At 41.7% G+C, this 22558-nt stretch overlaps 2 protein-coding genes across 3 annotated transcripts in view; one reads left to right on the top strand and one right to left on the bottom strand.

Annotated features, from left to right (window-relative positions):
* afap1l2 (actin filament associated protein 1-like 2) overlaps positions 1–14737 on the bottom strand; it is a 44590-nt gene extending 29853 nt beyond the window's left edge. Inside the window, exons 1-2 of the mRNA XM_025057595.1 lie at positions 14482–14737; positions 2950–3078 (exon numbers count right to left, since the gene is read on the bottom strand). Coding sequence (XP_024913363.1) covers positions 2950–3078; positions 14482–14497 — 145 coding nt within the window. The 5' untranslated portion in view covers positions 14498–14737. The remainder of the gene's footprint in view (positions 1–2949; positions 3079–14481) is intronic.
* Positions 14738–18864: 4127 nt separating this feature from the next.
* Positions 18865–22558, top strand: part of atrnl1b (attractin-like 1b) — a 55952-nt gene continuing 52258 nt past the window's right edge. Inside the window, exon 1 of one of the 2 annotated variants that reach the window (XR_003050304.1) lies at positions 18865–20058. Coding sequence is in view for 1 of the 2 variants with exons in the window: in XM_008313771.3 (XP_008311993.1) it covers positions 19808–20058 (251 nt within the window). In the remaining variant the exon portion in view is untranslated. The remainder of the gene's footprint in view (positions 20059–22558) is intronic. The other variant, XM_008313771.3, reaches the window with a different exon arrangement.

The raw sequence follows: 22558 nt of genomic DNA, 5'->3' as shown, positions 1-22558 counted from the left end.
TCACAAGCAGCAGCAGCAGCAGCAGCAGCAGCAGCAGAGAACCAATGTTTTGCCTGTACAGTGAAACCAGATTTTGGGGGAACAGAGTAAAACGGCTATTTATAAACTGTTTCTCAAAGGAAGTGAGCGTCCCCCGGGGGAATCAAGGCAGCTTCGGAAAAATGATACAGCTTGGAGCCAGGAGAGGAAGTATGCAGAGACAAGTCCAGGTCCTGATCATGGAAGAACAGTGTGTCTGTGGCCATGTGTGTGTGGACAAGAATGGGGAAAAAAATTAGGTCATAACCCCCCCCCCCAAAAAAACCCCAAAAGTTAAGTTAAAGTTGGATATTTCTGCTGATAAAGCAACTCTTAGAGAGCCTGAGCGTCGATGGTTCGAGAACATGGTTCACCAACATACATTTGGAATTGAAGGCTTAGCAGTTGGAATTTATGCTTGACAGAAAAAAAATAAAAATGAAATGTTTGGATGCCTCCCACTTCCTCTTGACAGACCAAAATAGTTCTCCTGTAAAAACCAAACATTTCAGATTTCACTTTCAGCCCGCCCTCATTCTGAAAGAATTATTTCCTGCTCTTGGATTTCGCCATAGTGGCATGTGGCAACGTAAAAGAAATGCAATCTGTGCAACAAAAGCAGGTAAATGTGATATGTGAAGTTAACATGGAATCGGATTTCTTCTGCCAAGGAACCAGAAATTCTGCTCAGGAAACAGGAAAAAATGTAATAAACAAGAAGGCTTTTATTTTGGAAATGAGACAAATTAAAGGTCAAAGCATCTTAACCTCTAATTTGGAATGTTAGTAACAAGATAACTCATTACCTTCTACAGCACTGTTTCCCAAAGACTGGGTCGCGACCCTCAGGTGGTCATTTTCTTTTTGGGGTCGTCTCGCATCATGTTTCCCAGGAGTTTACGAATAATGTCTATTGACTTGGCGACGTCGCGAAGGTTTGTGACAGAAAAAAAAAGTTTAAGAAACACTGATCTACAGTATACAGTTGCTATGCTAACCTTTAGCAGCTGAGGGCTGGATGAGTGCGGCCGTCAGACTGGTTAATGTTGTCATTCTTAACGACCTCCAGGCATCATCAATCACAACCAGCTACTGTCAGTGACAGCATTTTTTAACCGACACCTCGTTGCGTAGTAAAAAGTACTTAGTTTGAGGTTGTCAGCAGAAACTAATAACCACAAATCGGCGTTAGAATTGAAAAGTCAATCTGATAAATTTGCAGCAGAGGGAGGAAAGTGCACAAAAATGTTGACTTTAATGACCACAAAGTGGATAAAACAACCCACAGGTATTGGTTAATGGATGGCTGTGAGTGTATAAATAACGCCGAAATAATTATAGGCTGGAATGATTCTTCGAGAAACGTGCTCGGCCAATGGGAGCGTGGGAACAAAGGGCAGGACGATACGTTTTATGAAACACTAATTGTGACGACAGACTAAGTGATGATTTGTTCGCAAAAAGGGATTCCGACCAACAGTTCAGCGTTTGTTGCTAAACCTCAACCATGTCACAGTGACCGGGATTTAATAAAGAACACGAGGAAGATTTATGATGTTAAAGGTTTCTAACTTTTTACTGGAATTTTTTTTTTTTGGGGGAAACTCTACTCCCGTGAGGCAGTTAAAAATATTATTTTAATTTATTTTTGTTTATAAATGTATTTTTAAATATCACCTGAGAATGTGACAACGTTTAAATCGCAGTCAAAAAGTTCCAAGACACTGGATAGAACTTTGTCACATCAGTTTAAGCCAAGGTCAAAATCTGCTTTCGTGTCTCGTCTAAGGACTGAAATCGAGTTCCTTTCAAAATATCTTTTCACTTTTGAGGAAAGAAAATCACACTGTAGATCATATGTGTCAAACTTAAGGCCCGGGGGCCAAATGTGGCCCGCCAAGCCGTTCTGTGTGGCCCGCGGGAGCTTAAAATGCATTTAGGAAAGTTTCTTAACCTGAGAAATTAATTTTTTTTTTTTTTTTTACAACAAACAGTATTTGTAGTTTGAACAAATAATAATCAATTGCAGAAACATGTATTAGTCCGTTATGGAGTAGTTACATCTATACCAGCGGTCCTCGACTCTTTTTGTTCCAAGGACTGGTCAGCCAGTACCACCTGTTACCCGTGACCTCTTATTTAAAAATATTCCCAGATTATCTTTAAATAAAGAAAGTAAAGGGATATGACTGGATTTTCTTTGAATGAAGTAAACTAGTAAGAATTAAGTACATTTTTTCACTGTGTCCCACTGCGGCCCGGCACCAAATGACCTATGGACTCGTTGTGGCCCGCGGACCGTGGGTTGGGAACCTGTGATCTATACAGTCTTCCATTGACAACCGGCCCTTCAAGGGAAACTGTATTGCTGATGTGGCCCCTGGTGAAAATGAGTTTGACACCCCTGAGATAGATGGAGCTAGATAATAGTGGGACGTGATGTGATTTTTTTTTTTATTGAAATTTAAAAAAGAAACTGTTCCTCCATGTGGATGAAAAAAATTGGCAGTTTAGTAGAATAATCTAATATTATCGTGATCTTTTGGCTAACGTGGTGAGGACTCCATCAAATCATAGTTGAGTTTTATTAATAGGAATTTAAACTGTTGGTAATCAATTGTCATTCCCTGTAGTGTGTCCCACACTGAAAACAGTGAATCATGCTAACAGCTCCTGTCAGTTTACTGACTGCTGAGCTAGTCTATGCAGTAGAATTCCATTGTTGCGGAGAATATTTTCCAGAGTGTAATGCACCTTTAGGGAACTACGCTCTCCAAGCTTCGTCTAGTTCACATTCTTTATATATAAAAAAAAAACCCTCCTTTGTTGTTGCGCCCGTGAGTACAACGAGAAGTACTACACACAGGGTTCGGGTTTGTCTGTAGGACTTCCTACTCTTTCGAAGCATTTGGTTTTGATTGAAACCCATACCGTTGGAGGCTTTGTAGGACTGGAGGAGATCAGACAGCAGGCCTTTCTGGGCGGTTGCACTTCCAGTCAGTGTTTCCCTGTCCAGAATGAGCAGGAAACGGTGAAGCTCCATCAGGATCTGGTCCAGCACTGGAAGCACAGACAGACAGAGTCTCAGACATGTAAAACTGACAAGTGCCAGACGCAGATTCATTTTAAACGTACGCAGTATAAAACTCCAGCTTTAGGCCAAGGTTTTTTGAAAAAGAGCACCCGTGGGTGACAAAAACACCTCCGAAAGTTCCAGGCAGAAGTACTCGGCATATTGTACGTAGATTTATGTCCAAGACAGAGAGTTCAGCTCAGGGACATGTCTTTTATTATTGCCTTCAGCTGCTAGTCTGCGAGCGGGTTCCTCTCCACTGTTTGGCTTTTGTGTTTTAGGCCCAACGCTGTCGGCCAACATTTAACACGGGAGAAACCCTTCAGAGGTTTGCTGCTGGCGACTGCAGATAAACACCCAGACCTCACGTCACTGGCTTGTGCGTCTCTTGCATCTGCAATTAACAGTCGTACATCTTTTTGGGGTTGTTGTGGGAGTCGGGTGAGTTTAGCGAAAGGTCAAGTCTGGAAGGGAGGAGCCTGCGTCTGAGTCGGCGAGGCCAGCGTTTCTGGGCGCATCCCACACACATCCTTCAGGGGTCAGTGGATTGCACACGGCCCTCGGCGCTGTGTGGGGAGCTCTTTGTCTCCTCACGCTCTGTCTCTCAGGGACTCATGAATAGGACCGGGGGCACAGTGGGCCTTGTGTGAGCACTTGAGCAGGAGAGGAGAGTGAAGTGAAAGATAGAGGTGGGGCAAGTATCAGCATGGCGTGTAATAGTTCCTCAACGACATTTGACTTTTCCTCAAAAAATCACAAAAACGAATTTTTTTTTTTTTGGAAAAAACCAATGAAGAAATAAACAAGCACATCAAATATGATCACATCCACGAGCGTTCTCAAATATGTGCCATTACTGCGGCCACAAATCCACTGGTTAAGGTGGCGGTTTTCAACCTTGGGGTCGGGACCACATGTGGGGTCGCCTGGGTTTCAAATGGGGTCACTCGAAATGTTTACTAATTGATAAAAAATTTGTTTTAAAAATTCGAATTGTCTAGTAATTGATAAAAAATTTGTTTTAAAAATACTATTAAAAATATTTTTTACCATAGCTGGCGCTGTTGCACTACATTTTTGTACATGTTTATTGTGGTTGTTGTATTACATGGGGTGAGTTGAGAGAGAAAATAATAAAAATACAAAATTCATGGCACCTTTTTCAGATCATTCTTTGAGTGATTGTTTGTTTAATGAAAGTTGCACAAACTTTCAACACAGGTAGAAAAGACATATTGTGTAAAGATCAAGGTGAATATAACCAATTTAAAAGAAGTAGTGCGGAAAAAAAAAAACACTTTCATGGTCCACCGATCTGGAAAAATAAACTTTTATTCTATGTTTCTATTATGTAACTTTTCTTCTACTCTCGATTTCTCTGTTTTCTCTGTATTGACTCGTGTTGGTTTTGGAGTGGAGCTTTGCAGATTTATTTAAAAACCGCTACACTAATTATTATTACTACCATTAAAATCAATTTGTCCTTGCCCTTTATTTAAATACAGGTCAACACAGTGCGTTTTAGCCATAACAAAGAAAACTCTATGTGTTCAAATGCTAACTTTGTTGAGGAGTAAAAATCAGGAATGAAAATGTTCTCCACGGGCGATAAAAAAAACTTTTATAAGGATAATCGATCACTACTCCGCATCACAGCTGTCAGTTCATTTGGTTTGGCCACTTTCATCTGGCTTCTTCGAGCCTTTCTTCTCCCTCCATCCTCACACATTTGGCATCACTAGCAAAGAGGGACACTTCTTCAGAACAAGGTGTTCCTCCTTGGTACGCCTTGACTCAGACTGCTGGTAATCTTCCCTAAGCAAACGTCACTCACTTCCATTGAATCTTACTAACGATGAGTCAACTAACCGTCAGTGTGACCGGTGAAAAGAGCCCACACAATGAGTAGATAAAAACAAAAAATACAATACAAACTCATATGGGTTTTTCACAAGTGACTTTGGTTACCTTACTAATGGTTGCCTGGCTGCTAATGTGTGGCCCCTGGGTCTGAAATGAAACATTTTTCCAGCGTTTCCCTCCCTGTGTGTGCAGAGATCGACTCCGATGGCCTTTTGGATTGAGGGACCCTGGGAAAGCGAGTCAGCTGACAGGACGGACAGGAAGGTCTGCTGCGGACCGTCTCTGTGGGCTACGGCTTGGCCAAGTGCCCGGTGCACATCCAGTGAGTGACCACAGCCTCCGCAGCATAAACAAATCCCCACTGTAGAATGGCCAGGGAGAATTTGAGACACCCACAGAGAGGCAGATTACTACACAGTTTCCTACCAACGGGGGTGTAATTAAAACACGTGTTTAAATAAGTTCAAGAAAGACATGGAGCATACTTCAAAACCTATTAATATGATATATATATATATTTTTTTTTTTCTCTCTTTGAATTTTATTTTGAAATCCAGTAACGGGCTGGATTGGATGGTCCGGCGGGCCAGATTTGGTCCACGGGCTGCCAGTTGATGATCACTGCTATATTATATTACGAACGCGACGCAGACAAAAATGTCAACTGTCCAACGGAGTGTGTGATGAAATGAGGCCAAAGTAGGGCTGCGCTCAACAGAGTCCAACGTTCAAATCCCTTTTAAAAAAATAGATTTTCACTCACGGAGCAACTAGAGACTGGACTTGACTCCGACCAACCGCGCTCCTTGTTAAACCGAAACAAATCGCCACCAGGACAAAGGGTCTTTTCAGGACCCTGGCAGGGTTCCTAGGAGTTAGAGGCCTGTGCTTCTCCATCATCACTGACATCTCAGAGGGGATGAGCCCGAGCTCTTCATCTTATCATATTAACAATGAACGCATGGCCTTTCGTTTCAGCCAGATTGATTGAAGGTTAATGGGATGACCAGTGTGCTTCCTGTGTTTGGGGACATCGGTCTGAGCAAACTGTACCGAAATTAAATTAGACGTGAAGCTGGGACGAAGCTTTTTTTTTAATTTAGTAGATTAAAAATATATTGTTTGTCTATCAGTCATTCAGGTCACTGTATCCTAGGACATTGACTGAGATAATTAAGTTTCTAATTAGACATTGGACACTGAACACCTCTCATCCAACAGGGTTTTTCTAACCGGTTGGAAAAAAAGTTTTAGTTTCGAAAAGCTGATTGCCTACTTTTTCTAACCGGTTGGGGAAAAAAAACCCTGGGTTTTAGTTTCGAAAAGCTGATTGCCTAAAGAGAAAGTCCCTAAGATAAAACAATGGTGGTCATTCACCCAGTGACCTTGTAACAGGATGTCAGTTTCATCTGAAAGAGGAGGAACTGTTGGTTTCACTCAGCTGAAGAGTGTGCCTCTTGGAGTCTGCTGCGTATGAGGCGATGAAGGTTGCTGTCTTAAGTGACCTCCACTGTTGAGTGATGGTTTCTCCAAGATGACATAGAGTAGTACATTCTAATCCTCCAGCGGAGCTAATGTACTTTGGACCTGGTAAGGTCACGCATGAAACTCGCCCTCATTTGTTCTGTCTCTGAAAAAAGAAGCAGAAGTAGAATCGCTTTCATCGCTTGTCACCTTGACCGTTGTCTGTAGTGACGGCTACGTTTTTAACCTGCAAATTGGGAACTAGTTGGCTATTTCTGGACAGACACTTTAAGGGTCGGACACCCAAATATAATAAAAAAATTGCATTTTTGTCTAACGTTATTATTTGATGAAATCACCAAATCTAATAAAAAAATTGCATTTTTGTCTAAAGTTATTATTTGATGTTTGTTTTGAAATCCAGTCTCGAGCCTGATTGGCTGGTTCGGTGGCCCATATTCGGGCCACGGGCCGCCAGTTGATGGTCACCGCGGAGTCTCAAGTCTCTCTAATCCGCCTCTTGTCAAGACAACTCCTTTGTCCTGACAAGCGTTTCTGGTTCTGATTCTCCGAGGAAATATACGGCCGGCATTTATGCGGCGATAAAAAGTGAAACCAAAGTTGAATATTGTTTCAATCTGATGATGCAACAAAGGCTGCTGAAATGTAAGCTGCTCCTTCCCGCTTGTTCTGAAGCGGCCGGCTCTGGTCTGTTTTGGACACTTCCTTTCACTCTATGAATCACAGTCATATTCTGGGCTGTGGCGCAGATGTCCAAAACAGTCACAGATGTGCTCATGAGGTTTTCCTCGCGTCCAGTCAAAAGAAGAGCTCCCACACTTGTTCTCAGAATCTGTGCATTTATCCATATTCATTTCAGTTACTAATGCGCTGTATATAACATGTCAACATTTTGTTTCTTATTATCTCATTATTCTGGAATACCAGACAGCCCAGGGTTGAACGTCTCTGCCCTTCGACGTGTGTGGGTTTTTCTCCAGCTACTCCAGTTTCCTCCCACAGTCCGAAAAACACACACATCGCGGTCAAGTTAATTGGAGATTCGGAATTGCCTGTAGGTGTGAGTTTGGAAGTGAGCGCTTGTTTGTATGCTGTTTCAAACAGTGATGACTTTCCGTGTGTGTAAACAGTAGATTTGGACTGGCGCTGCATTTGTTTTGAAGCCTGACAGAAATAAGTCGATTGGAAACATATGCGTATCCTGGCCACGTTCAACACCAGTTCATACAGTAGATGATGTAGTGTCTTATTTGGATATAAATCCATGTGTTTTAATCTGTAGCTAGGATCATTTTTTTTTTGGAAAGGAAGTTTTATTTACATTTTAAGATGTGGCACGCTATAGGAAATATGGGAAAATTTCAATCCAGGAGTAAAGCAAAGCAACAGAAACCAATACACTCCCCTAGATACGAAATTAATAAATAATGAAAACAGACTAAACAATGGGAGATGGGAAAATAAAACGACATCTGCTATTATAAAAAAAAAAAAAAAAACAACGGTAAAAAGTCCATTTTGTTATTCGTGATCCTATTTAGAGGAAAATATACACTAACACATGGTGTTTATGAGTGAACACCTGGCAACTGAAAGCTTGAATTTTCTACTTGAGGTCTAGTAGTAGGTCACACAGAAAGATTAACCCTTAACCCTTAAAATACATGCCATAATTTAAATTAAAAAAAATTAAAAAAATCACTAAAGTAAGAGCAGCAGTTGAGATTACTCAAATACATTATTATTATTATTATTATTATTATTATTATTACTTCACCTTCATTACTTTCTGCTTATTGGGATGAGCGTATAAAATAAAAATAAAATAAATTTCATGAGATTATTTTTAAGAGGTTGAGGTTTCGGTGACGTTAATGAAAATGAAATGGACAAACAAACGGTGAACCTTTTTCCTGTCATCTTGTGACTGAGTTATGTTCAACACCTTATAGGAAGTGGTGTCAACAGCGGAATAGGAACAAGTGACCGACACACTATAGTAGGTCTGAACACCCACGTGGTTTTTGAATCAGTCCCACAGCCACATTTGTTTTTTGCAGAACTACGAAACACATATTATCTTTTTGTAACAATAGAAAAAACAATTACATTTAAGAAAAGACGTGAATTAAAATTCAAGGTAATGGTGTACATAGGTATAAAAAACAGGCTTCAGTTTCAGATATCGTTTACTGCATTTCGGCATGTACTTATGTGATGTATATATTATTTAAATATTTATATATTTTGTTAATACCTGTGTTTCAGTTGTTTGTTTCCTGCTTTGTGGTGGACTTTTGTTTCTTAGATTCTGTCAGGTCTATAACATGAAGATACATTTTGCCATTTTATTTAGTTAATTTTTCAATTTTGACCAATCAACAACTAGTGTAAAATCATACTTTTTCATGTTTCCGTACACAGTTAGTGGTGCAGGACCTAAAACTCCTGTACATCCGTGTCATTTTCTCTTTTTTTTTTTTACCTGACAAGCCAAAAGCTAAAGGACGTACAGCGACCTAGACCAGAAAAGTCCCTGGTTGTCAGTTTATTCACTCAGGTATGAATAAAGATAACTGTTATCTGAGGAGGAAGCCGAAGTAACACAACATAAAAACCTGAAGCTCTACAGTTGAGACCAGAAGAGAGGGACACCAAAAACATGTCTGTACCAAATCTGTCCAGAGACGCTCAGAGAAAGAGTCCACAACATCTGCTTAGTGGCGCTGGATGCTTAACTGGCAGCAGACACTTGTCTGCCTGACTGCAGCATGCTGAGCTCAGCTGTGGGGCGGGGAGACTGAGGGGAGACTTTTATTCCGAGCTGTGTTTTGCTGTTATCGCCATAGAAACGTGTTAAGTTGATGACATTGGAAACCCTTTTGTCCGTGTCTGGAAACGACAGAACGGGGAGAAGATATACTGCAGAGAAATCACCAGATGCCCATCAAGAAATATATACATAACTAGTGCAATCACCTACACTTTACACCAGAGCTACTGCTATCTAATGATAATGTTAGGATGATGCTGAACACTCTGGACCTAAGATCATCTGATGTCATTGAGGTCAGTGATGACATCATTGCTCAGCTCTCAGGAAGGACTGTGGGAAAATCACTCTAAGGAGCTTGACATTTTCAATTTGGTTGGTCTGCATTGTTATCTGCTAGTTGTAACACTGGCAGCTTATGGCAATAGTGGAGGCTTTTTTTTTCTTTCAACAAGTGAGGAAGGAGGAACTAATCAGTGAAACCAGTGGCTGCTTCTCTCTTTACTGTGCTGTCTGAGCATGACATAAATGATTGATATACAGTCAGACTGCTGCTAGGGATCCCATGAAACTACAGATCAAGTCAACTGTGTTTAAATCGATCCAAACTAAACGGACAGAAAATACTGGTTTGAGTGTTTTTGGGTCTGTTGCTGCTTTTACTACAAAACAGTGATACCCAACCTATGGACTGAAGACCAGTACTGGGCCGTGGCTCATCTGGTATTTTTTTTTAGTACAGATGGTATTTTATTTTGAAAAATGATCACCTATGTCTGTTCCTCTATAAATCATTTGACTTTTCTAACTGAATCAAAATAAAATTAATATAGTTTTTTTTTTTAAAGTTACAGCTGTACAGTCGCGTGTGCTTGTGAGTTTACAAAGAAGAGTAGTGAAATGATTTACAGCAGAGAGATTGAGAGATCAGGGTTTGAGGATGCGGAAAAAAAACGTTGAAAAAATCCGGGTACAAAATGAATTCAGTGTCAAGCACCGTTTTGTTTATGTGGTGGAATGTTAAAAAATGATGAGGATGACATTAAATGAGACACGAAACATCTGTTGGACACTGGTCAACAGCAACAGCCTTCAATAACATGAAATGGTGAGTCAAAAGGAAAGTGAAAGTTCAAGGGGTTCTTGTCAGTGTGTCTACATCATCATCCTTCAACCGTTCGGGAAAACGAAGCTGGGAGAAATTGAAGCAGGAATAGGAGGAATGTTTTGGTAAATTGTTAGTAGCAAGTAAATTATGAGACGATGCGATAGAAAGTGTCAAAGCAGAGGCTCCTGCTGACAAATAAAAACTAACTAACGAGGCTGCCTCGGAGACTACCACATCAAGGCTAAGTCATTAGCCCACAGGAAGAGTCTAAAGGCAGGGGATGCATATGAGTTTGATTACCAGGTTCTCTCCTGTCTTCAGCACCTCGTCCTAGTGATATAGAGATAGGAAAACACAATACAGATCTGATCCAAAAAAAAACAAAAAAACCCCTCTGTATCTAATAAACAATGCACCGTTTGATGTGTTGGAAATGAAAGAGAAAAGACCCAGAGGGCAAACAGGGTCAAAGTCCCACTGTGCACCTTACTGCTGCAGAGCAGGAAGACTGAATTTCTTTTCATCATTTTTATAGCCCAGTCCGACTTCCTGACTTACCCACACTTGACTCGCGCCCCGTTGACAAGAGCGGCCCACGACACACACGCACACATGAATTGACAGACCTCATGCCGGCCCTGATTGCTATGACACACACGCACACATGAACAGACCTCATGCCGGCCCTGATTGCTACATCTAAGCCTGCCTCCGCTGAGCTTATGGGAGAGGGCAGCCCACTAAACCCACTGACACTGTCACTTTGTCATCCTGTATTAGGAACAGCCTTAAAAACTCACCACCGACGCTGAAGCGGACCTGTATTCCCCGAGCAATAGAGGGCCGGCCAGTGCTGTGACCCACATTTTTGAGACGGGCAAAACTTGAGCGTATTGTTTTAAGAAAAATCGTTATAATAGTTGACACTGTCTTACGAACAGAATGGAACTAAAAAACCAAGGCGATAGGTTTAGATCCCTAAGTAGCAGTTTGGTTTCATGCCAAAACAGCGCACTGCTGTGGCGACCCCTGCAGGGAACAGGAAGATGTATGTAATAAATTAAGACACATCAAAACACAGTGAAGGAAAGTAAAGAGAGCTTTGTGGGAAAATGGAAATGTTCCCATCATTGTGACTGGATGCTGTTCAAAGAGACCTTTCAGTCGATATGTTGTAGGGGAAAAAAAAAAGGTGGTCCAATCACCACGTTGCCGAGTTGCTGAGTTACCTCTTCCGACGCCGCTTGGATTCTCAAACATGTCTGATCACGGCCCAAACAAAGGTCATTCAAATTAAACACGGCTCTGGGTGGTTTTACTAATCTCGTCTTGGTCTTTGGCAGAAAGTGTGAGAACCGGCGATATGAGATGCCGGAATGTTTCACTGCAACGAAAACTCCCTGAGTCATGTTCGGGAGGCACAAAGAAAACCCACGATTTTCCTGGTCACTAATCCTTCTGAATATCCACAGGTTTCCCCTTCACTGTACCTCCTTCACTGACTCTTTACTGGAAGAGTTCAGCTTCTAGTAAAGTAAATACAGTTCCTTATCGTACTGCACACAGTAGTCGCTCTCAATGAGGCGGATATTAATGATATTTATTTGTTTTTTACCAATTTATTATGCATTCACACGCCTGTTTGGGGCTGCATTGTTTGTAGCTTAGATTCTGCACACTTGCTGCACACAATATTTACTGACAGTGCAGGAAAAGGTTTTTGTTTCATGAAGCGCGGTAAAATATCTCAAAATATCATCTCTACGCCCAGCATGCCTTTGCGAGGTAGTCAACCTCCAGTTCGGGTGAGACCAGTCTTCAGGGAAAGTTCTAAAAGAAAGACTTAACATGTTTTACAAGTAATGACAAAATGAATTGTTTCACCTTAAGTTTTGTATAAACTAACAGTCCCTTTTCTATTTTCTTCTAATTCGGTTTTGAGGCATCAGTTAGCGCGTTAAGGCTAAATGCTAAAGGCTAAACGCTAAATGCGTTAAGGAGTGGAAAACAATTTTTTTTTCTTTACTCTCGGTTGCTACCGTCTTCCGCCTTTACCTGTTTCAAAGTCATAGTAGTACTACGAGTCTTATTTTAGACATGTGTGTGAAAAACATACATGACCACTGAACGCGGTAGACACACACACACCCACACACACCCACCGCGAGTCTTATTTTAGACATGTATGTGAAAAACATGACCACCACACACACACACCCACCCACCCGCTAATGAGATCCTGTCACAGAGAACAACTATGCTTGCGTCAGTCTGTTCATTCTGACAGGGTGGGAGTAAACAGGCTTGTCCAGTCAGCTGGAGGAAAGGAATGTGACTGCAACATTGTTATCTCCACTTTATTTGTCGTTGTCATTGTTTTCAGGTAGCGAAGCCGAAGGCGATTGTCAAGTAAAGGGCCGGGACCTGATGTTCCACACACTCGTGTCCGTACCGTCGTCTCAGGTGTGAATGCGACTAGCCTCACTTTCTGAACGGTCACTGTTGGCAATGCTAATGTCTCAGGGGGGGTGGGGGGGGGGGGCAGGGCAAGCCTTCTACTGACTTCGTTCAAGATTCCAAACTCCCTGTCCAAACTTTGTCCGTGCCAACAAATAAGCATTAACTGCCCTGGTTCATCCCTCGTGGACAAATAGCCACAGGAATTTGAGGAATGCTCTGAGAACAATGTTGCTGCTATTGGAAGTCATCAGTGGCTGCTGTATAAACTGCTTTTTAGTGACCACTTGGACCAGAGGTTGTGGGGACTGGGAGACATCTTTACATTGGTCCATGACAATGAAAACAGTTTGGAGTGGTGACCTAGAAAAAAACCACTGTGTTAGGGAGCTCTTTTACGAGAAGTTTATTTATTTTTCTTTCAGTGTTCAATCATTTTAAGCATTCCACGGGGTGCTGGGGGACGGGAGAGGACGCCCTGCATGGTTTGTTGTCCATCACAGGTCCACATACAGAGGCCATTCACACGTCACACAAAGGCCACACCTATAGTCAATTTAGAGTCGTGCTGTCTGCTTTTGGACTGTGGGAAACCATAAAAATTAGAAGAAAACGAAACAAAAAGACTGAGAGAAAACCATCGGTTACTGCTGGGGATCGAACTTATTACAGTAAGGCAAGAGCACTAACCACTCCCCGACCTTTAGGCTCAGCATATTTATGTAGTAAAACATTATTGTTCTCTCAATATTTATACATATATATATATTAATTTATTTATATATGTATAAATATTCAATATTATCATTTCTATTTGTATTATTTTCTGATTCATAAAATAAATAAAAAAAACAAATTTGTACTATATTGATCCCATAATTGGGAAATTATGGTGCGCACGGGTCAAACATACGGTTCATGTTGGAATTGAACCCAGGACTCTTAGCTGGCGAGGTAGTCGTGCTAACCGCTGCACTATAGAACTGACAGATGGAACTGATTTTTCTTTGTTTTTTTCAAAATAACATACCATGCAGGCTAATTTTTTTCAAAATAAATTTGGTCCGGGACCGAATGATCAACGGCTCGTCACTAATAAAATACCATGCAGGCTAATTTTTTTCTTAATCAAATAAATTTGGCCTGGGACCGAATGATCAACGGCTCATCACTGGCCTCCAGCCGGTGATTGGATACACCATCTCTAAACCAGCATTTCTCCAACAGAGGACGATAACATGCTGCTCTGTACTGCAATTTTCTTTGCAGCTTCTCCAAATTTTTGAGTATTGATTTTTTTATATTTGATTTTTTTTTTTTTTACTTTAATTAGAAGACGAAGAAGAAAACCCCAGCCCTGAAGGCATAAACATTGACAAACAGGTGGCATTTAAAGAAAAACAAAGGCCGTGTCTAATGCAGTCTCTTCTAACAGCACATACTGTTTTGTAATCAGGGTGGGGGGAAATAAATCTGACATTGCCTTGTAGTGTTCCCCCCCCCCAAAACAAACAGCACAAACATCTGGCTGTTGGCAAACCTGCATCCAAAACAATAAATGTCATCTGGATGTGGGAAAAAGCAGGGACTTTTAGTGCGCGTCTCACCAAAGAGCTCTTAAAAAGCAAACAGTTCTACAACAGTTGTTATTGACGAACAGTTTGATTTTTTTTTTCTGTTAAAAAAAAAAAGTTCCGCTCTTACCTTTGTGCCTCTCCATTCTTTTCCGCGATGACACTTCAGCCTCCCTTGTCTGTCGCTAATATCCTGCGCACATACAAACAGCACAGCCGCCCCGAGAAAAACAAGAGTTTTAATGATTTCAAAAAAGTTTTGTAAAAGTTTCTAAGTGACGGGACAGCGGTTGGAGCGAAACGCAGCAGCAGCGGCAGCCCTGCGCTGCCTCAATCACTGCCGGACTGAGACAGTGTGAGAGCAGGAACAACAGCGCTCCTCTCTCCTCTTCCTCCTCATCTGCTGCACCTCCTCCTACCAACCACTGAGCAGCAGCAGCAGCAGCAGCAGTAGCACTGTCTTGCTGCTGCTCCCACCTGAGCTGGGGATAGAAAAACAATGTGACAAACATTTACAGAGCAAATGTTAGCTCAAATATCAAACCAATGCATGACACAGAGGTTGAGTGGTTCTGCTCTTGCCTTACAGCAAGAAGGTCATGTGTTTGATCCCACGTGGTAGGGATTTTTCCAGGTACTTAGGTGCCTTTTAGAGTCTACAAAAAAAAAGAAAAAAAGAAAAAAAAAAAAGCCCAACTCTCAGGTCATATTAGGTAAGACTTGTTATCACTAAAGTCACTGTATGGCTCATTGAAAAACCAGATATGGGTCAATACTTTGTAACAGACATCTATGACATCCAATAGGGGCTTGTTGACAGGTGACAGTCAGTTCATATCTGGAACGGGATTGTAGTTTTTGATAGCACACACTCTAAGGTCAGGGCCTCACTTGATATAAAACATATAGGAAACGATCATATGAAAAGCTATCTCTGAAGCTAAAAGCTAAATATGTGTACATATGTATCATGTAAGGAGTCACTGCTGTCATCTTACAACCGTCACTGCCTGGACAACCGTGCACGACTGTGGGAGAGCCACGGAGGAATGGCCGGAATGTCAAACTGTGTTGAGATAATCTCCAGAGAATGAATAAAACACATGACTGATGGACTTATCATGTTACAGTGGGCGCGCACGCGAATGCAGTTGAGTTGAAAAGCATAACCAGAGGGCTGTGGTTTTGGATCGTTAGCTCATATTTAGGGCCTGTATTTAGAATAACGCATCGTGGTCATGCGGTGTTGACTGATCCTCCTGACATTTCGTATAGTCTGCTCTACTTTTCTGAAAGACTATTCATAGTAAACATGGGGGTGGCCTAATAAGGATTACATTTTAATTAGTACAGACACGCACAATGAAGGTTTTTAGATTAACGCTGAACCTTAACCTGTTGAACCTAACTCCCAAAATAGTTTTGGAATCATTTTACTATCCCATTTGGTGTACTCTCTCTCTCGCTCTCCTTTTTTTCTCCATATTAACCCCCACCCCAAACCCTTCTTCTGTCTAACTCTGTGTATGTTTTGTTTTGGGGGAACTTGTGGGAGAGCATGGGCAATAAAATCCACAAATTCCTTTTGGTCTTTTCTCATGTGAACTACAATGTTGTTGATCAAGTAGTTGCTGACACAGATCCGCAAACTGTCCTCTACTTCTGTAGCAACTGCGAAATTGTACTCGGGTCAGTACATGTAATCCAAAATCTAAAAGACTTTCTTCTAAAAAATCATTAATTCACAATGGGAATTAGAATAATTTAAGTGAGAGACAGAAGAGTCTGTTTGCTAGACTACGGAATAACACTGCAGTGCCGAGGACAAGAATCAGCTGAGTTTGCACATCTTTCTCCCAGGCTGTCAATCCCTCAAGCATCCACAGCAAATACTCTGGTATTACTTGTTATATTTTCACTGGAAGACTCATTTAAACACACAATGAGTTGATAAAAGTTAACACTTCTCCGCTGCTTTTTCTCCGTCCAACGTGAATATTTTTAGTGCGAAGCTTAACTCAGCAGCTGCGGTCTTGAGGTATCCACTGTTTCCTAGAAGCATTTGAAAAGGTGACGTGCAAAAACACAGTGTGTCCAACCAAAGGCAAGGCCTCGAAGACTTTGTATCCACGGTTAGCTGAATCGGGTTTTTATTCTGATGACATTTCGGGCTTTTGTAGCTGACGCTGACAGTGTTTGATTTAGCACAGCTGGGCAGCTGCTCTGTTTCTTTAAGCCGTCTGCCTTTGTTGTAAGCACTTTGTGGGCCTTGTGGTTTTATAATGGAATTTAGATCCTCTGATTAATGCTTTCCACAACATACACGTTCTGTTTTTGCATCTCCACCCGACGGTCCTTATCATGTGTTAAGTTGCAGCTTTATGACCCTAGACTGATCTCTAAAAAGCCATATGACCTTGACTAGGGTGACGTGGCCAAAAATGCACTTCTTGCTGAATATTAACTTTTATTGACATGCATTAATTCTGAAAGAATATTTTGCTCATGCACAAATCTTTTTTCAGAACCACTCTTTTGGTACGTCTATAGAGCTCAATTTGAAGGGGTGAGCTGTTTTAAAAGCCAGTGAAAATGTTAATGAGATTAATTTTAACAATTGTTTGGCTTCAAAACTCAAGTGCATCAGACTTCACCTGCCCTTAACCCAGTGTTTTTCAACCTTGAGGTCGTGACCCCACATGGGGTTGTCTGGAATCCATATAAGGTCATCTGAAATGTCAAGTAATTCATAAAAATAAAAAAAAAAACAGATTTTTTTAAACTCATTTTTATTTGTTCTCTGCAGGTCGCCAGAAATCAGTGATGTCAAAATGGGGTCACAAGGCAAAAAAAAAAAAAAAGTTGACAACCACTGGCTTAACCAGTGCAGGTGCAGTCAACGGTAAGGCATCTTTCATCCAGCCTAGAGTGAGTACTGATAGCAGTAATGTTACTCAGACAATATCATGAAAGATCTCTAAGTCTAACACTCCTACTCCGGTGTCCACAACATAAATAACGCATTGTTAATTCAGCAGGGGAATTCCTGGTGTGCAGCAGACCTTTGAAAGTCCCCTGGCTTTGCAAAAGATTTCAGGTCCAGATCAGTCTGTTGTGGGTGGTTTAGGTTCTCAGCGTGTGTTCGCCATTTGTATTGATGTGCAATACAATAGTGTTGCGAGTTGAAAATAGGGTCAGACAGACGTGGTAATTTTATTGGAGTGTGTTTTGAGTCAAAGGTGAGACTGTAGACCAGGCCTTTCTTTGCTTTTTTCCCTGCTGCTTATTAGAGCATAAATAGCATTCCTCTGCTGTGAATCACAGGACAAAGGTCACTGACTCAAATCCACATTAGCACTGGACTCCCTTCAAGTCAGCGGCCTCTCCCTTGTTTGCACACATATGCATCCACAGCACCCTCAGAAAAGAGACCCCCCCCCATTTTTTGGTTGTTATTTTCATCTAATCCGTTCCAAACTGTGCCTCTTCTCTGACTGTTGCGTCTGGGAATTTCCAGTGAATGTGAAATCTACTGACTCTGCTGCACCTCCCTGTTGTTTTAGGAACATTTAGACCAAGAATGCAGAGGGCACTACCTGCCCCACAGACAAACTAGCCTCTTGCAAAGATGATGATGATGATGATGATGCCTCTTTCATATACTCCACCGATGCATGAGCACCTGACTAAACAGGCTCTCCTGCAGCGTAGGTAGCAGAGTGTCATGTTGGGGCTCAGTGATATTGTTTTTGGTTCATGTGAGCTCACGCTCACAGTAACCTCTGTGGATCTTCAAATTTCACACAGTGTGCAGATGACTCATGCGAAGGCTGAGAAAATGTTGCACAGGATACTGGGTTGTGTTTTCAGAACAGAATACAGAAAATAAATCATTAGTTGTTCAGGTTAGAAGAATGCATGCATCTCTTGAATAAGATTACCAGCATTACCAGATTACATATCTACCTGTAATACTTATACTACTACTACTACTAATAATAATAATAATAGCCATGTGTCCATCCATCATTTCTACTACTATAAAAATGTGTAACCATTTATAATATAAACTGAAAGATAATTATATATAAATATAAACATGCTGGTTAGCATGGTACAGATGGACAAATGACCAAAACGTATACAGCTACAGTACATTACAGAGTTATTTGCTGCTGCTTTTCTTTCATATCTAATAATGTATATGTATGACTGAACCTCTGCAAGTAACCCAATGCCTCATTGTTGCACAACGCCGCCATCTACTGGTGAAGAAGTCAAAGTGAGGACAGTTCCGCACATGAAAATTTAACTTAACGCACATTGAATTTCAGTCACTGTTTAAGTGGATAGCTATGTTGAAATAATAACTAGATGTAAAATATTTGTCACTGTCTTTTTTTATTTTGTAATTTAGTTTTAGCAGTTTGTTAGTTTAATTTATGAAATGCCGCAGAGAGCAATTTGTGTCAGTTTTTTTACACTGTCCCTTTAAAGATTGTTTTGCTACGCGCACGCGCAGTCAGTGTTTAGTTTTCCCTAATCTGAGGAAACTGTCTGGGTCTCCTCGCTGGGCAAATCCACCGCTGACACTTTTTCTCATGTTTTAGCGCAGAAACTACTTTTTAAAAAATATTTATTTCATCGCTGGGATATAAGAAGACACCACCGCAACCTCTCGTCAACAAGGTCTGTGGTTAAGCAGCTCAAATCGCCGTGGAGGAACCCTCAACACTTCAAAGTGGTTGCTCAATGCCCCCCCCCGGTCAGCAGGCATAGCCTTCAGTTCCCACATCTCACCACATCCATGTTGACTGCGGCAGCCCCAGCGCTGGCTTCAGCTGGGCTACAGCCCGCACGGTCTCTTTGTTTCTCGGCGGAAAAGAGTCACCGCTCCTGCTTAAGGGGCTCGTGTCCGGAACATACATCCCCGCTCCAGCTTGATGGATTGTTTACGCGATAAAATGGCTGCTCAAATGGATTTTAGAGAATGCTGTTGAATAAGCGCAGCAACGTCACATTAGCCAGCAGATGCCAGGCAGCGGAGAGGCCAGAGCTCCACAGAGTAAATAAACAAACACTATAATGTACTGGCTCCTGTAAGTGTTCACGGCAGGTTTCAGTTGCTTGGATAGCTTTAATAGATGGTTCGCAGCTTTTTCGTTAGGTTCTTCCAGCAAGAGGTGGGGTGAAGGGAATTCCTCCCACTTTAAATCTATGCATGCGGTAAACCACGCAGCTTTTGAAGACACTGCGTTTTATTATTAGCCATCATTCTTCAAAGCTTTGTGATGAGGCTTATCAGAGACTCTATGTGAGTATGCAGACCCCTGAAGGAATATGCAGGACTTCTTTGTTATAATCTGAACAGCCTGAGAAGTCCAGTATTCTCCCGGAGCAGACCTTAAAGGCCCCGGTGTCTCCCTCGGCTTGGCGAAGAGACCTGTGGGCTAAACATGGATCCTGGAGGGAAATGTGAGAGACAACTCTTTCCGTTTGGACCCAAAGAAGGATCCTACCGCGAACTGCGGGGAATCAGCAGATACCTGGTGATGTACATCTTGTTTTACTTTGTGCTCCTCACGCACGCCTCTCCGGCGAAAGTGTGTGAGAAGAACTGCCTCGCTGGAAAATGCATAAACGGATCCTGTCTCTGTGACCGAGGATGGGTTGGAGACCAGTGCCAGCACTGCCAAGGGAGGTTCAAGTGAGTAGACATCCTCCGAAATCTCCTTCACTACACTCGGGCAGCTAGACGTGAGGAAAACAATGCAGCGTGCAATGACGATGTTAAATATTGACACTACTGACGATTGACAGCACTAAACCAACACGGGTGTGTGACGTGTAGATGTTAAACAGAAGCAGACAGTGATAACGTTAAGTATTTACAATCTGAAACCTCAACTGAGTCCAATTAAAAAAACAAACCATCATTAGGCATTCCATAAAACTGATTCATAGGGGATCATTGGTAAACATCACCCTACCAGAAACTTTCCACAGTTCCACGTAAGTGTATACAGATACCAAAATAAAATAAAATCTCCACATTGGTTATGCATATAAGCGTGTACCAACTGTATTCTATTTTACTAGAATTTTGTTTTGATTCATACCTGCACCACATTCAGAGGCAGTGGTACTTAGTGGTTAAGGTTCGAGTCCACCAGCTGCCAAATTGCCACTGGGGTGCTCTGAGCTTCTCACACTGCCCCCCGGGCACCTAAAGCTGCCCACTGTCACTTTGGTGATGGGTTAAAAGTGTGTGTGCAGTGGTGTGCTGTGTCACAATGACAAATAATTCACTTTCACTTTCGCAGTCTAAAAAAGATGGTCGAGTTGGACGTGGACTTCTAGATCACACCCCCTTTTCTTCACATTTAACCTTTTATTTATGATTGTAAGGGGTCCCACTTGATTGGTGACTTCTTCTGTATTAAAGACTTGAGCTAATGAACGTCCTCTCCTTTGTAATGCAAGTGGAAATTCTCAACAGGCAGCTGTTCTGTAGGCAGGAACCAGTTACAAAAACCACCCTTTTGTAATTGGTGACAGAAAATTTAAATAGAGCTCTTAGCATCAGTGAAAACGTAAAAAAAAAAGAAGATTACTCACATTTTAATAGGAGCTGTGTCCATTATTATATGATGATTTTTGTCTCTAATGTCTTTTATTTAAAGGAAAATGATCTCTTGGGGCCACAGCGGCGTGGTTGTTGACACCGTATTTGTGTATAACATGTGTGTATAAAGCTTTTCTTCAAGTGCTCCACAAGATGTAACTATGAATGTGTTTTTGTCTATGTGGTACATTCATAGCCCTGAGGTCCATTTATGGTTTACACCCCTTTTGCTCCATGACTGGATCCAAGTCCCTGCATAATCTTTAACACGGTTAAGTGGTGTTAGATGAGTGAGTAGGCCCATTATCCAACCATCTTAAACACAAAGTTGTTAGTCGTGACCAACGTAAATAAACATTTTGGTCTCGGTGGAGGTGCGTCAGAACTTGCTCTACCGCTTAGTCTTTGGACTGTACACATTACCTGTTAATCACCTGTTAACGGTTGGCCAAAAACTGACGCATCCATACAAGTTCAGTTTCACTTCTTTGAGGTGTGCTACGGTAATCCTTTACGGTCTTTAGACGTTTGTTCCTGAAATTTTGACCAGTATCGGACGGATACCGTTCCTGTGTATCGGATATATAAATGATATGAATGATTTTCTACTCACATAATAGAAAGTCTGAACAGTAGTGTTTTCAATCTACGTCAACTTCAGTGCATGTGCTTTTTTTCAGCTGCCCCTCTTGGCTCTCCTGTACACCTGAGGAGCACTTTGTGGTGCTGAGGTGCTGTGATCACAGTAATTACACTTGCTCCTGATGTGTCTGAGGTTTTCCACAGGGTGTCATTAGCCATGTTGTCAGGGAACTAACCCTCTATCACCTACAGATATTCTAATCAAATGGGAGACTCTAACTCTTGGTCTCTCTGAGACATCCGAACAGGTTAATGTACCATCGGCAACAGATACGCTGCTGCTTGTGAATGAAGTCAAGTTCTGGAAGAAAAACTTTTTCACCAAGCACCTACAGCACAATCTGCAACGTAGGAGAGTCTGGGTACGCTTTGACGTACAAGGGATAGAATTTCCCCCCCGCTAAGTCTTAAGCACGGCATGAAATATTCATCATTATCGTATGTGTGTAGTCGTGTTTGTGTGCCGGTGTGCTCACCGTTTAAACCGAGTTCATTCCGCTGTCGGCCTTTATTGCATTATGCTTATGAAAATTCACCGCTTTTCATCTGCATATCTTAAATCTGTAGCAATTGTTCCTCGATAGAACATAAATCCGGTGCTCCTGGAGCTCATCTCCTATAATTCATGCTGTTGCAATTGGAGTAGTAAACAGGGAACGGGACAATGCATGTGAAAATGTTTTATGGCGCACGTCAAGAAAGACTAAACATCATCATTTGCTGGCTATTGTCATTGATTACAGCCCATTTTAAGCCCATTATAGTGTCAGAACCACAGAGCTGTAAACACTCTGTGTCAAGTTAATCATCTAAAACAAGTGTCATAAAGGAGGACGGAGTTCAGTTTGTGACCTCCATGTTTGGTCCCAGTCTGTTATTATCTGCCGACCAATAGTCACTGCGTGGATTCATGGGTTATTTGTCACAGCTTGGACTTCCA

The sequence above is a fragment of the Cynoglossus semilaevis genome, chromosome 8 (assembly GCF_000523025.1).
Source record: "Cynoglossus semilaevis isolate Cse_v1.0 chromosome 8, Cse_v1.0, whole genome shotgun sequence".
Taxonomy (NCBI): domain Eukaryota; kingdom Metazoa; phylum Chordata; class Actinopteri; order Pleuronectiformes; family Cynoglossidae; genus Cynoglossus; species Cynoglossus semilaevis.
This window is presented reverse-complemented; position numbering and strand designations above follow the sequence as displayed.